Source organism: Nelumbo nucifera, chromosome 5 (assembly GCF_055504915.1).
Source record: "Nelumbo nucifera cultivar China Antique chromosome 5, China Antique-T2T, whole genome shotgun sequence".
NCBI lineage: Eukaryota > Viridiplantae > Streptophyta > Magnoliopsida > Proteales > Nelumbonaceae > Nelumbo > Nelumbo nucifera.
In genome coordinates, this window is record NC_142653.1 from 32,129,056 (window position 1) to 32,142,645 (window position 13,590).

The window sequence follows — 13,590 nt, forward strand, 5'->3', positions numbered from 1 at the left end:
GACATGCATATCCTAACACTCCCACGATCCTTGGAAGTTGGCCCACGTGCCGAACGATCCGGAGGGTGGTCAACGTGCATGGCGGTTACCTCCGGGAATCTCGGACCACTTAGACGACCTCGCAGAAATCTCGGATGCGGTGTGTGAAGCCCACGCCAAGCAATGCCTATATAAAAGCACCAACCCCAATGGCATTGGGGGGCAAGTAAGCATATTCTAGCTCTCATACTTTGTGATTTTTACCTCGCAATCTACTATGAGAGTGCTAACTTAAACATCGGAGCGACCTCGCTAGGTTAGCCACCCTAGGTCCTCTGGCATTGATTCCTTGCAGGTCTCTAAAGAACGACGAAGCTCAACAATCAATCCAGCTCGCCACCAAGCAGCTCGGCCCTCTGGTCAGCTCGACACTCTGGTCAGCTCGTCACCTAACCTGCCTAGCTCGACCCAGTCAGTTCGTCACCTAACCTGCCTAGCTCGGCCCAGTCAGTTCAGCACCTAACCTGCCCAGCTTGGCCTAGTTAACTCGGCACCTAATCTGCCCCCAGCTCAGACCAAATGACGAGGTACTTAGCACTAAAAATTGATTCATCAATAATATATTATAAATTACATAATTTCTAATTGTATGTGTTTGATTTAATAGAAGTTATGAGTATATATTGAAGATTGATGTGTTTTTATAATAATAATTATTAGTTGCTTGGTTTATTTGGTTGGTGTTGAAATGTTATTGTAGTTGGTTCTTTTTCTTTTAAGTAAGGGAAATACGAGTTTCCTTTTGTTAGCATGAAAATTACAATAAAAATGAAAAAAAAATAATCAATAAACTGAATTGGCTAATCAGTTATTTCAGTTTGGTTAGGAAAATATGCTCACCATTCAGGTAATCCAACCGTGGGTGACAACGAGATATAAGTCTCCACTACAATTAACTAGCAAATTTGTCAATTGAGCCACCATCAATTGGTGGAATTATGAATTTGTGATATTGCTTAATTGCCTTAAATAATCTAAACCCAGGAAAAAATTGTGTTTGTTTGTGCCCATTATGCAGAAATGTTAAGAGTTAGGATTTGCTCCCAACAAGCCACTATGGCCGCACATTGACAATAAATTGTAATTTCTTGTTGGGAAACTTATTGGAAGTGTTTGTTGGTAGTAAATCTAATTTTGAAATATTAACTTTCTGCAAAAAAACAAAAAAAAAAAGAGCAGGGCTACAACATCTGCATCATGTTTTAATTAGCACATTTTTTTTCAACACTTACAAAGGAAAAGTGTTTTTGCCAATGTAAATTGTGTTATTTTCTAAAACAAAATCATTTGTGATGTCAACACAGTCCATACATTTTTACTGATGTAACAGATGTTTTGGTTTAAAAAAAAAAAAAAAAGACAAAACCATTATACCACCAAACCCTCTAAGCGTGCAATGTATTTGCATCAAATCAAATAAACAACAAGAAGACAAATATTATCTTAATTGGCACGCACATGTACTCCCTGGCCAGCTGGCTTTCATAATACATTTCCCCTAGTTTACATCCTGATCTTCGGATCCACCCATGAAGGATAGAACAAGAAAAAGAAAAAAAAAATGATATTTGATAGTGTTGAAGAAAACGAATTCTTTATAATTTTGCATTGGTATCAGAATCATTGCCACAATTCTTTTCCTTATCTATGTATTTATGTCTTCTTTTTTTTCTTATTATCAAAAATATTTTCTTATGTGCATCAACAAAACTCATGATTCTTGACAGTAGCAGTGTTGAGAAGAAGTTGCATGATGCTAGCAAAGTAATAAGTATTTTGACTTTTTATAAGGAATGATAAGGGCAGGTTTCCTTGATTTATATGAAAAATTTTGGATATTGGATGAGGTGACTTTAACATCATTAAAAAGCAAAAGTAAGGAGTCAAAGGTAAATTCAATATAATCGGTAGATGCGACTATAATTCCCCAATCTATAATATTTTATATAATTCAAATAGCTGTGATTAATTCAATTGCTGTAAATAAATCTCACTTGCACCTGAGTTGGGGGTTATGGGTTTGGATGATTGACTACCCCGGTTGCATAGTTATATGGAGAAAAAAAGGATTCAGTTATAGCAAAGAAAAAAAAAAGAGTTTTATTGCTCACATAGTACACTTTACACCAACCTTGTAATACATTTTTCAGCTATATATTTAAAATATTTCCGTAATTATAAATTTTTATTTATGAAAAGATGTTTTAGATGCACGGCTGAAATATGCTCTGAGATTAGTGTGAGACTATTGTGAAGCAAGATAACATTGATTTTAGCACAAGAGGCCTGTGGGCTATGTAAGAGGGTGCCATGTGTGTCATTATGATTCTATTATCCAATCTGTTTCGAGCAAGGTAATATTGTTGTAGCTTGTGTCTTTGGCCCCAACAGAAGAGCAAGGTTTAGCTTCCACGTCAGTAATAAAATACATGGGACTCAACCCTTTCACAGTGGAGCCTATAAATTTAGTACTGACATGAAACTTATCATTGATTCCACACCCGCTGAACAGTCAAAGTGTTCAGTTAATCCGAATTCTCCACGAATTATATACTTTGGCTGATGGGACCCAAGAACCTGGGCTTTTATGTTTTTGAAGAGATGTTTGCGCATGACTCGTTCAAACCCTTTTTTTCAAAAGATTACTGAATGCAATTACTGTTTAGACCCACACCCATAGTAGCGTGTCATATGGAAAAAGCTCCTCAACAGCGGAGGCTGTTAGCCTCCAACAGCCAATGTCAAACCCAGTTAGCAGGTTAGTGGTGACATTCACCATGGTTTTCAAAACTGGACCGCATCAGACAGTCGGACTGGAAAACCGGTAATCGGTCAGGTGATCAGTTTCAGTTTTTCCTAAAACTGGAAATTTGCCTAAAACTGTTGATTTTGGTCAGTAAATTGCTGATCTGAGCAATTAATTGTTCGAACCGTTTGAATAGTTTTGACTGTTTTTTAATTTTTTTAATTTTTTTATTTTTTATCAGAACGGACCAATCATTCGGTTTGAATGATCGGATCGTTCGACCCAGTAACCAAACCCCTGACCGGTTCGGTCTGCAGGTCGTTTTTAAAATCTATGACATTCACTGTATGATTCCAATTCCATCCCATCAAATAGTTGAAATTCTAATTCTAATTTTGACTCTAAATCTCTATTCCTACAAATCAAATGGAGTTATGAACCCTTATTTTTATTGAAATGGTAGTTAATTGTAAAAAGCAAAATCATACATCTGCAAATACCACCTTAGTATTTGCATTAAAAACCTAATCTAAATACGAAAAACGGATTAATCGTGTTGAGCTAGGATCACCAAAGGTTGGGCTGACCCAACGAGACGAATCACAACTGACACATGTCATCATCCGTGATTCATGAAAAAAAGGTTTTTACTTCAGGTGGTGTACCACTTAAAAAAATATAGCTTTTGTAATTGTGTAAGAAAAAAGAGGAACAGAATAAAGGAGAAAAGAAGAGACTAGAGAGAGAATGTACCCAGAGAGAGAGAAAATAGGAGAAATTTGATTGAAATAGAGGGAATGTTCCAAATAGCTTCGAGGGGATTTTGAGAGGCCCTTTCACTGCACCAAAGGCTACGACATTATTTTAATATACGAGATTAAAAATATATTTGACAGCACTGAGGGAAATCTGAAAGGCTACCACATTTTGTATCAGGTTTCCCACATTGTGGGTTTTGAAAAGAACGCCCGGATTATATTTCTGGACGTTGGCGGTTTTCTCTTCATTTGTCCACCGTGAGTCGGTGACATTCGTGCTATAATTTGGGTTAGCTGAACACATTTGATTGCCCGGTGACTCGGTGAGAGGTTTCCCGGGGCGGAGACAAAGGGGTCGTGGAGGACCGAGCCATGGCCTCCTATGCCTTCAAAGTTCTCATAATCCCCAATTAATTCCTACATATATTTTGGTTTTCCATTCATATTTATTAACTTTTGGCCCTATGTTTCATGTTTATCAGCTTTGGACCCCTCTTAAGAAAAATCATAGCTTCACCCCTGAGAGGATGAATGATTGTAGGCTGACATTCAATTAACCTTATCTCAATGTGCTAAATTATTTGGAATAGTAAAGAAAAAAAAAGTTTATACTGCCAAAACCCAGGAAAATATTGTATTTGTACACTATGTTTTATGCCAAAAATTTTCAATTTCTCAATTCTCCTGGCTCCCTCTCTGAAAAGATCAGATTAGCGCCGCACAGATCATGCCGAAATCGATTTTTATCATGGCAAAGCTGTGCCCACACCGTTCTAACAGCTATTTTTACTTTTATCATGGCAAATATTGTATTTGTATGATTGATCAAATAACTGGATTAATTGACTCAGCTGATTTCCGTGTGGGACCCGTAAAAATGGTTGTTTCCGGCTTCATGGAAACAGAATGTAAGACTTGGATGGCGACTGGCAACTTGGGTGAGTTGAGAAAACATATTTATTATGAAAACGAAAATAAAGAAGAATTTTCAATAGAAAATGGAATCTTTAAGAAAAAAATGGCGCGTCTGACTCGGCGCCGCGGCAGCGGCCGAAGCACACTTGTAAAATTTGTAATAAAACTTGATTGAAATAAATCTGACGAAGCGATCTCCCTCCCAAGACAGGACCGTTATCTATCAAGCGAGGTGGTTATTGTTTACTCAGCATCTTTTCATCTCCAGCAACTGCTACCCTTCTCGCTTAAGTTTACTTCTCTCTTCCTTTCTCTAGATCGCTAAGCACAGACAGACAGACAGACAGAGAGAACCGGAGGCACTCTTATAGCTAACTCCAATTCTGTAGTTTTTTTGTCGCCTGCCCAAATGAAGCATCGCCGGAGAAAACAATCAGAGGTACTCTTCTTGTTCTTCTTCTTCCCTATCTGGGTTCTCTTCATTTCTTTAGGGGATGCTTAGAAGCTTTAAATTAGTGTTTTTCGAACGATGTAGTCTCCATTTTATATGTTGGTTGAGAGGTTGCAGTGGAGTTGGGCTGAAATATGTTGTTTCGGTTGCTCGTGCCTACAGCTCTTCTGGGCCAGAGTTGTTCTAAGGAAGTGGCTGAACATCAAAACCAAAGATTCTGATTACAGCGCTGACACAGATGACGGTAGCGACAGCGGTTCTGATCTCGAAGGTGTGAAGAAACAGAAGGAAAAATTCAGTTTCATTTCATTTCTTCTCTTTTGGTTTTCAATTCTAGTCGTGTGTTCTCCTTAATGCACTACTTGACTGATCTCTTTCAGTTTGAATTTCGTGTTTAAGATGCATACTTCTTTAGTTCTTTACTATATGATGGATTTTGCAGAATGCGGGTGTTATGAAGGAGAATCACGGTTTGGGGACAAGAAAGGGGATGGAGTCAAATTCGAGCCCAATGGTAATGTAAAATATTTTATCATACTTCTTTAGTTCCTTTTTTTTTTTTTTACTTGTACTCGTTATCAATATTTTATCATACAGAGTATGTTGATCTTCCTGGCGAGAAGGAAATATTTCCAACCCCTTCTTTTTGTTTCCTTTTCTCTCTACAATTTATTGAAAAGGGAATTCCTTCGGAAATAATTATTTTTCCTCATTTTCTTGTTTTTCTTGTTATGGCAAACACCGTCATGTATACTGTGTTTTCTTTTTTGGTTTCCCCATATCTGTCCTTATTTTATCGGACAATTTGTTCATGATAAAATAACAAGGTTATGCTTCATTTTTTTTTTCTTGTGCGTCAATTTTTGATACATTTTTTTTTTCATATGGAAATTGTCATACTATTACATTATTCCTTCCAATAAATTTCCGGCCTTAATTTTCAGGGACCTCTGATACTCTTCCTAGGTTGAGAAGACGAAATTCAGAGACCCTTCGGGCTCAATACATACAAACTAAAGAAATCAGGTAGGTTACTCTTGTCTTGTATGTGGTGAAACTTTTTTACTCTTTAGCTAACTAAATGGCCAGGTGAAAAAATGTAATGAATGCACCACCATAGGAAGAGAACCATTTATTTTCTTTTAAATACGTTTTTGGACTCTGATAGTTTTTACTTTCCTATTTCTTTCTAGGATCTGTGTTGGGACATGGAATGTTGGAGGGAAACTTCCATCTGATGACCTAGATATCAAAGATTGGTTGGATATGGATCAGCCTGCTGATATATATGTGCTTGGGTATATGCCAGAACTTGTTTTCCAGAATTCTGCTTCTAATTGATTTTATTTGTTAGGATGGTAAATTGTTCCCATGTAAGCGCTTTCAATTTTCAACAGTCAGTTAACTGGACACGCATAGATGTTTGATGCAGCAGGATTTTTGTTATGTTATTTCCCTTTTCTCTTTGAACACTTCAATGTGAAATCATGGAGTGCTTTTTCCCTTGCATACCCACTAGTTATCTGACCAATATTGTCTGAAAAACTCACGATTTTATGTTTGACTTGGAACTATAACAATGTTTTTTTAATGCAGCCTTCAGGAGATTGTCCCACTAAATGCCGGGAACATTTTTGGTGCTGAGGATGGCCGTCCAGTTCCAAAATGGGAAAATATTATTCGTGAAACACTGAATAAAATACAACCAGTTAAGAAAAAGGTTAAGTGTTATAGTCATCCTCCTTCTCCATCGAGGTTTAAGCAATCAGATGATGTCTCGGATATTGAAGATGAAATACTGGATGCAACTGATAGTGATGATGATGAGATGGTCCATCCACTGGATGAAGAATGTGATGATATCAATGAAATAAAGGATACAGTCACCATGAGTGAAAATGTATTAACAAGTATGTCAGTTTTAAATTCGACTGAACATGCTGATGTAGAATTATCAATGAAAGAAGGTTTGCAGAGGCAGTTTTCCACACCAAAGAGATTAGATAGATTAAATTGTTTCCGTACAGAGAATTCTATAGGGATTTCTGAATCATCATTTTCTCAATCCCAACAGAAAGGAAAATTGGCCAAAACGCTTAGTGGGACAGAAAGGATTGGTTTGAGCTGGCCAGAGCTTCCAATGGATTTACTGGCTAAGCATGTTTTAGACAAACAAAGTTCTTTCAAATCAGTTAAATCTTTCAAAGCCTCTAATTCTTTTAGGCAATCTTATTCTTTCAAGTCATCATCAATGAAGAGTAGCAGAGGGTCATCAAAGACGGATTCACTTGCAGAATTTGACCTGGAACCTATTCTACAGCAGAAGAAAAGATCACAATTTGTAAGAATAGTTAGTAAACAGATGGTTGGGATCTTCCTTTCTATATGGGTTCGTAGAAGCTTGAGGAGGCATATTCAAAACCTGAAGGTATCCACTGTTGGTGTTGGCATTATGGGTTACATTGGTAACAAGGTCATTACCTTCTTTTCTGTTGCTAAAAACTAATTCATAGCCAAGTTCCATTTTTTTAATCATTTTTTGTTTCATGGATTTCATTGTCTTCAATGGAAACTTTTTTTTTTTTTAAATCTTGATTTTTTGAATTGTGTGCTATAAGATCTTTTTGATTATTTGTGGCATTTTAAGCCCAAGCTATAAATGCCTTAACTACTTATTAACACTAGGAATCAAAATCATTGTGGGAATTCTGTCAAATTAATCTCTGGATCTTGTATTTGCCTTTACTAATGTTTCTCGTACTTATTATATAAATATAAATGACTTGGGGAATTCTCCCTGTAGACTGGATTACTTGGACTAAATATTATTTGTAGAAGAAGATATGTTTTTGTTTTAGAATAGTGAATATTGAGTCACGGAAATATTTTGTTGTCTACCATACGTTGTGTACAAGACATTACTGTACAAAAATACAACCTACTAGACTGGTTTATGAACACTGTTATAGTAAGTAATGGGTTATATCTTTATAGGTTCCAACAGAATCAAATTATATTATAATGCAGGTCCTAAAACCTGAGTGTGGTTTGTTGACATTGGAAGAAATAGAAAAACTAATTCTTGATGAGTTTAGGATCTATGCACTAAAACTTCTGGCAAACTTGCTAGATGGTGGGATGCACATGTGTGTGTACAATGGATAGAAGTAAGAGAAGCAAGGGACTTATATATGAGGATTTGCCCACAACCTAATAGCTTAAGCTGTTAGGTTAAAGGTGGTGTCCAATTCCTGTGTGTAAGTCTTATGCATGTGTGCAAGTTTGTCAGTTTTAGCAACTCCCGCACAACAATGGTATCAAAGCTGAAGATTTGGCTGGGTGCAAGTATTGATGGATGCATGTGATGACTAAGGCTGATCGTGGGCTGGGCTGTGCCCAGGGCGGGCTTAGCACCTTTATCAAGGGACTTAGATTGGGTCTGGTTCTAGGCCTTGCCAAAGGGCCAAGAAAATGACATTTCATTAAGATCCCAAGTTCCTTTTTATAGTTCATCTCTCTTGCCCGCTTTCTCTCTTCCCATCTGATGTGGGACTATAGTTTCAGCTTTCAATTTCTTAATACAACTACTAGATACAATACAACTAAAATGTCATTTACTAGGCATTAATAATTAAACATTCACCAACTAAAACGTCATTTACTATGTTTAATTATATTTTCTAGGCATTAATTGTATTTATTGAGGTTGTATTGATTAGACTTTTTGAAATTTGAAATTTAAATTGAAAAAATAATGTGAACTCCAAATAAACGATTAGATTTAAAGAAAAATATTTCAATAAATGAAAAAGACATTTATAAAATTTGTATTATATGTGTAATCACCGTAGACTCGTGGCAGTCGGTCAGTCTCTGAAGGTCCAAAGATGGTGGCCGAAATGAGAGAGAAGGTGGAGAAGTGAAGAAAGAGAGGAGAGGGAGAGAGAAAGAGGAACCTCTTGAGAAACCCTAGGTCAGAGTTTTGATTGTGTTGTCTCCCCCCGCCCTTTTTATAGAGAGAAAGTTAGGGTTATCAAGGAAGAAGTTCTTTTCTGTTAGGAAAGGGAATCCCTTCTGTTAGGGAAGGAGATATTTCCTTTAGTTTGACTATTAAGGGATCATTTTTAGAAAATTCTATCCCTTCCGGATTCTCTCCGTATGTGGCCCTGTTATATTGACGTGGTGTGGGTGATGTCATCATTTGGCGGGTGTATTTTATTGAACCCGCATGCGTAACTTAAAGGCGTACGTGTAACTGGTATCTATTCCCATTCTACCGTGATTCCGCAGTTCTGTAATGGTGTCGGGTTCATCGCAGCTTTATGCGTGTCCGGCTTCATCGTAAATCCGTGTGTTCGGGTTTCATCGCAAGCCCGCGCATCTTAGCTTTATCGCAGATTCGTGCTAGCTGAAGTTCATCGTGACCTGTCCTGGGTATGAGTTCGTCACAATCGTGGATCTGCAATGATCTCATCGCAATCGTGCGATGGGTCCTGGATTCATCGCAGGCATCCATGTAGTGTTGGTTTCACACTTTCTATACTCTGATGGTCTTAGTGGCCACCATGTAACTACAATATGATATTATTAAAATATCATGATTTGACTTATAATATATGGAACAATATATACGGAATGCGATACATACATACATACATACGTACATACATACATACATACACACACACACACACATATGTATGTGTGTGTGTGTCTTTGTTGCTAACCACTTGACCAGGCTTCCCCATGGTCGAGTGGTTGATCTCCTGTGATAACTCCACCCATGGGAATGTGCTCCCATAGTTGAGCATTTGGTGACTCTCATGTCTGACATACCCATGGATAACTATTTGTTTGGCTGTTTCTGGTTGAGTGAAGGCTCCCTATGGTTGTGGGCAGAGGGCTCTTGGTTTGTGCCTGTCAAACTTGTTTCTATGATAACAGCTTTTGTTCAAGGAGGAGCACTTAATGTGGAAAGAAACTCATATGTGAGGTGGAGATCATTGGGATGCATGCATGAGTATATGAGAAAGACATCCCACATTGGATAGAATTAAGAGAAGCAAAGGACTTAAATATGAGGATTGGCCCACAACCTAATGGCATGAGTTTTTGGGTTAAAGGTAGTGTCTGATTCTTGTAAGTCCTACGTGTGTGTGCAAGCTTCCCTGTTTTGACGACTCCACTAGGTGTGAGCCAAGAGGAATAAACTTCTTTCTTGTTTGGTTCCTTTTCATGCTGGGTTAGATGTTCCTTTTGTATATTTGTAAAGGAGAACCCATTGCCATGGGCATGGGAGTTGCCCATAGCCTATTTCTGATTTTCTGAATGGATTGTACTCATCTTTCTTTTCTCTTTCAACAAATACCTCTTTTTGTTGATGGTTAAAATAGTGAAGGAAAAAAGTTCCCATAATCAGTGTTGATGCATCTTTTGAGAAAGGCAATGATATATAATTGTATTATTAGAAAAGAAACTCCTGCAAAAAATGAGCTAACTAGGCAAGAAAATATCCCTATTAAAGAAACCCTCTCCATAGCTGAATTCATTTCTTTTTGATATCCATCCAGTTTAAACATGTAAATATACCCATATCCTCCTACCCCTATTTGGAGACTCCAATTACAAAATAAACTGCCACATATTGCAAGGAAGAGGAGTAGAAAGAGAAGTTCCAAACTGAGAGAGCTTTGTACGTTTTTGAAAAGAACTGTTTCTTTCCATTGCTAGTATCTAGAGAAGTGAAGTAATTCTTTACCTGCAAACACTATTAAGAACTTATTTTAGAATAATGTAAACATCCAATGCTAAGGAAAATGGCTATTGAATAGGTTGAAACTTGACAACATTATCCCTTTTTATAAGAAGCACGTCAGTTTCCATATTCAGTAGACGAGATTACCTTATCTGTAGTGCAGCTCCTGAAAGGAATACTGGCCATGTAAATATTATATGTATCAATATCATTTATTAGAATAAATTTCTCTTTTAAGAATCAGTCAGCATATACAACTTCTACAATTTATTGTTAAGTGCATTTTGATCAATAGACTATTATTGCTTGTCTTTGCTATTTGTGTACATTTCTTTTGGAATTTCCACTCATTATAATTTACAAACTATATTTACTATGTATCAAGCAAATTATTAGGATGAGTCCTATAGGTATAGAAAACAACAGGTTGAATCATAAAGGATGAGACTTGTAAAAAATTATGAATGGCAATGAAACCATCTTCCAGAATGTCTAACAAAAAATATATAGATAGGTTAGTTGCAATTGAGGGTGGGCCTTGGCTCAATGGTTGGGTTGCTCCATTGCAACCTGGGTGGCCAGGGTTCAAATCTTGGAAATAGCCTCTTTATGTGCAGGGGTAAGGCTGGGTACATCTGTCCCTCCCCAGACCCTGCATTGGCAGGATGCGTACTGGGCTGCCCTTGTAGGATGGTTGCAATTATTTACTGGATTGATTTTCTTCACTTTCCTTGTGGTCTGATGTTCTTTTTCCTTGTTGGTTTATGATATTTATTGCAGTTTCTAATTTTCTTTGATAAAATCTGGTAAAAAAATAATTCTGTTGTTGTTGTGATTGTTTTATAATTATTTGTACCGTTGTGATTGATGAGCAGTATTAATCATTTGAATCTTTCCCATGGTAAATTTGGATATATGTTGACAAATCTTTTTAATATTCCAGGGATCAATATCTGTCAGCATGTCTATATATCAGACACTCTTTTGTTTCATCTGTAGTCACCTAACAGCAGGTGAAAAAGAAGGGGATGAACTTAAAAGAAATGCTGATGTGCATGAAATACATCGGAGGACAAATTTTGATTCAGTTTCTGGTCTGGGATTTCCCAAAACCATCTATGACCATGAGTAAGTAAACATATAACTTTTTCATCTCAATTGTAAGGACATAATAGACATGAATGTTACCATTTTTCTATGTTGTTGTTTCAGCTAATAAACCATTTTGTAATCTGGAGATGTCATAAATGCTGAACAGTTTTCTAAATTTTCTCTTTCTGCTTAAACATTTTGGGAATACTAAGAACTCGAGAGGTTGCTCAACCTACTTCTATTTTATCCTTTTTTATGTTATTCATTTGGACCCAGTATAACTGCTCAGTTTCTATAGCACTCCTCTAACATTTTCATTTTCCAGTTTCTCTTTAAGGATGCATCCTACCTCTTGCAAATACTAAACCATTTAAAGGGAACAAAACAAAGAACCTATCTTAGTGATTGGAACTTCTTGTACAATCTATGCATCCTTTGCAGTATCTGTCATCTTATTTGGCAACCATGAATTGGCCTTGATTGGCACTATAGGTATGTCTAAGGGCCCTACACCCTTAGATATGGTAGTTTGGAATGAAATAAGGGCCCTACACCCACATGGGACCACACATGTACAGCTATATTGCTGCAATTAGACCTCCTTGAGATAGTAAGGCAGCAAGGAGAGTTGAGGTGTGTGCATGGAGTTAGAGAAACCTGATATTTTCTTTGGATGGCTTGACATGCAGTTTGAGAGGATACATATGCTTTGTTGCCCTTTATGGTTCATTGTATGAGTTACTGAACAAGTAAATCCCAAAGGAACTGCTTTCAGATCTCGATGTGTGGAAGGGACCACTTAGATATAATGCGGTCTGTAGAAGTGCTCATAGGGCTTGGCTTTTTTTTTTTTTTTTGAGCTGTTATCTTGCATGTTGCCACTGTTTTCCATTCTTTTTTTTTTTGTTTCTTTCTGTTGGAAAACGTGGGGTTACTGGTTCAGATCTGAAAATAGAATTGTATATATTCCTAGGATTGTGGAAGGATTGATTTAGAAAGTTTTTTCTTTCTATTTCTTTCTTTCTATTTTTGTACTTTCTATTTTCTCTTCTTTCTATTTTGCTTCTTTCTATTTTCTTTTCTTTCTTTCTATTTATTGCAGCAGCTTACTGTATAAATATGCCCATTGGCAATAGAATGAAACATATCAGTATTCTACCATTCCAAAACATGGTATCAGAGCTCTAGGTTTGTCAACCTTGAGATTTTTTCGGCCTTCATTGCCAGTTTTTTGTGTTTTTCTCTTCTGGCCTTCAGTGTTGATCTGTAACCAGAAGTGTTCCTTTATTCTCCTTTCCTGCTGGCCTTATTTTTCCTCCATTAACAATGTCCGACATGACTGCAACAAGTGCTCCCGTCCAAACCGATGAAGGAGCAACAAATTCTCATCCTCACACTAGTGATTTGCAGAATATTCAGGCAACATATAGACTGAATGGCCAGAATTACTTGAAGTGGTCACAACTAGTGCGTACCTATTTGAAGGGAAAAGAAAAAATCAGTCACCTCCTTGGAACAGGACCAAGGTTGGGCGAGCCAAATTTTGATGCTTGGGACGAAGATGACTCCATGATTATGTCATGGTTGTGGAGTTCAATGACACCCGAGATCAGTGATACTTGTATGTTTCTTCCCTCTGCAAAGGCTATTTGGGATGCTGTCCGACAAACCTATTCCAAAGCCCATGACGCTGCTCGTGTCTATGAGGTCAAAGTGAAGACTGGCGGCCAAACAAGGGAGTAGGAGTGTTACAGAGTATGCAAATCTGCTGCAAAATTTATGGCATGAGCTTGATCATTATCGGGTTCTTGAGACAAAGTGCGCAGATGATGCT

The 13,590-nt window shown here is 37.2% G+C and overlaps 1 protein-coding gene across 8 annotated transcripts in view; it reads left to right on the forward strand.

The window, feature by feature from the left end:
* Positions 1-13,590, forward strand: part of LOC104599971 (DNAse I-like superfamily protein) — a 34,804-nt gene that overhangs the window by 12,707 nt on the left and 8,507 nt on the right. For 3 of the 8 annotated variants that reach the window (XR_016076141.1, XR_016076142.1, XM_010262742.3), the window contains exons 2-8: positions 4,670-4,897; positions 5,072-5,180; positions 5,352-5,423; positions 5,854-5,935; positions 6,103-6,207; positions 6,506-7,382; positions 11,608-11,792. Coding sequence is in view for 6 of the 8 variants with exons in the window: in XM_010262742.3 (XP_010261044.1) it covers positions 4,868-4,897; positions 5,072-5,180; positions 5,352-5,423; positions 5,854-5,935; positions 6,103-6,207; positions 6,506-7,382; positions 11,608-11,792 (1,460 nt within the window). In the remaining 2 variants the exon portion in view is untranslated. Of the gene's footprint in view, positions 1-425; positions 567-4,564; positions 4,898-5,071; positions 5,181-5,351; positions 5,424-5,853; positions 5,936-6,102; positions 6,208-6,505; positions 7,383-11,607; positions 11,793-13,590 lie in introns of those variants that run through there. The other 5 variants (XM_088887421.1, XM_019198239.2, XM_010262743.3 and 2 more) reach the window with 5 other exon arrangements.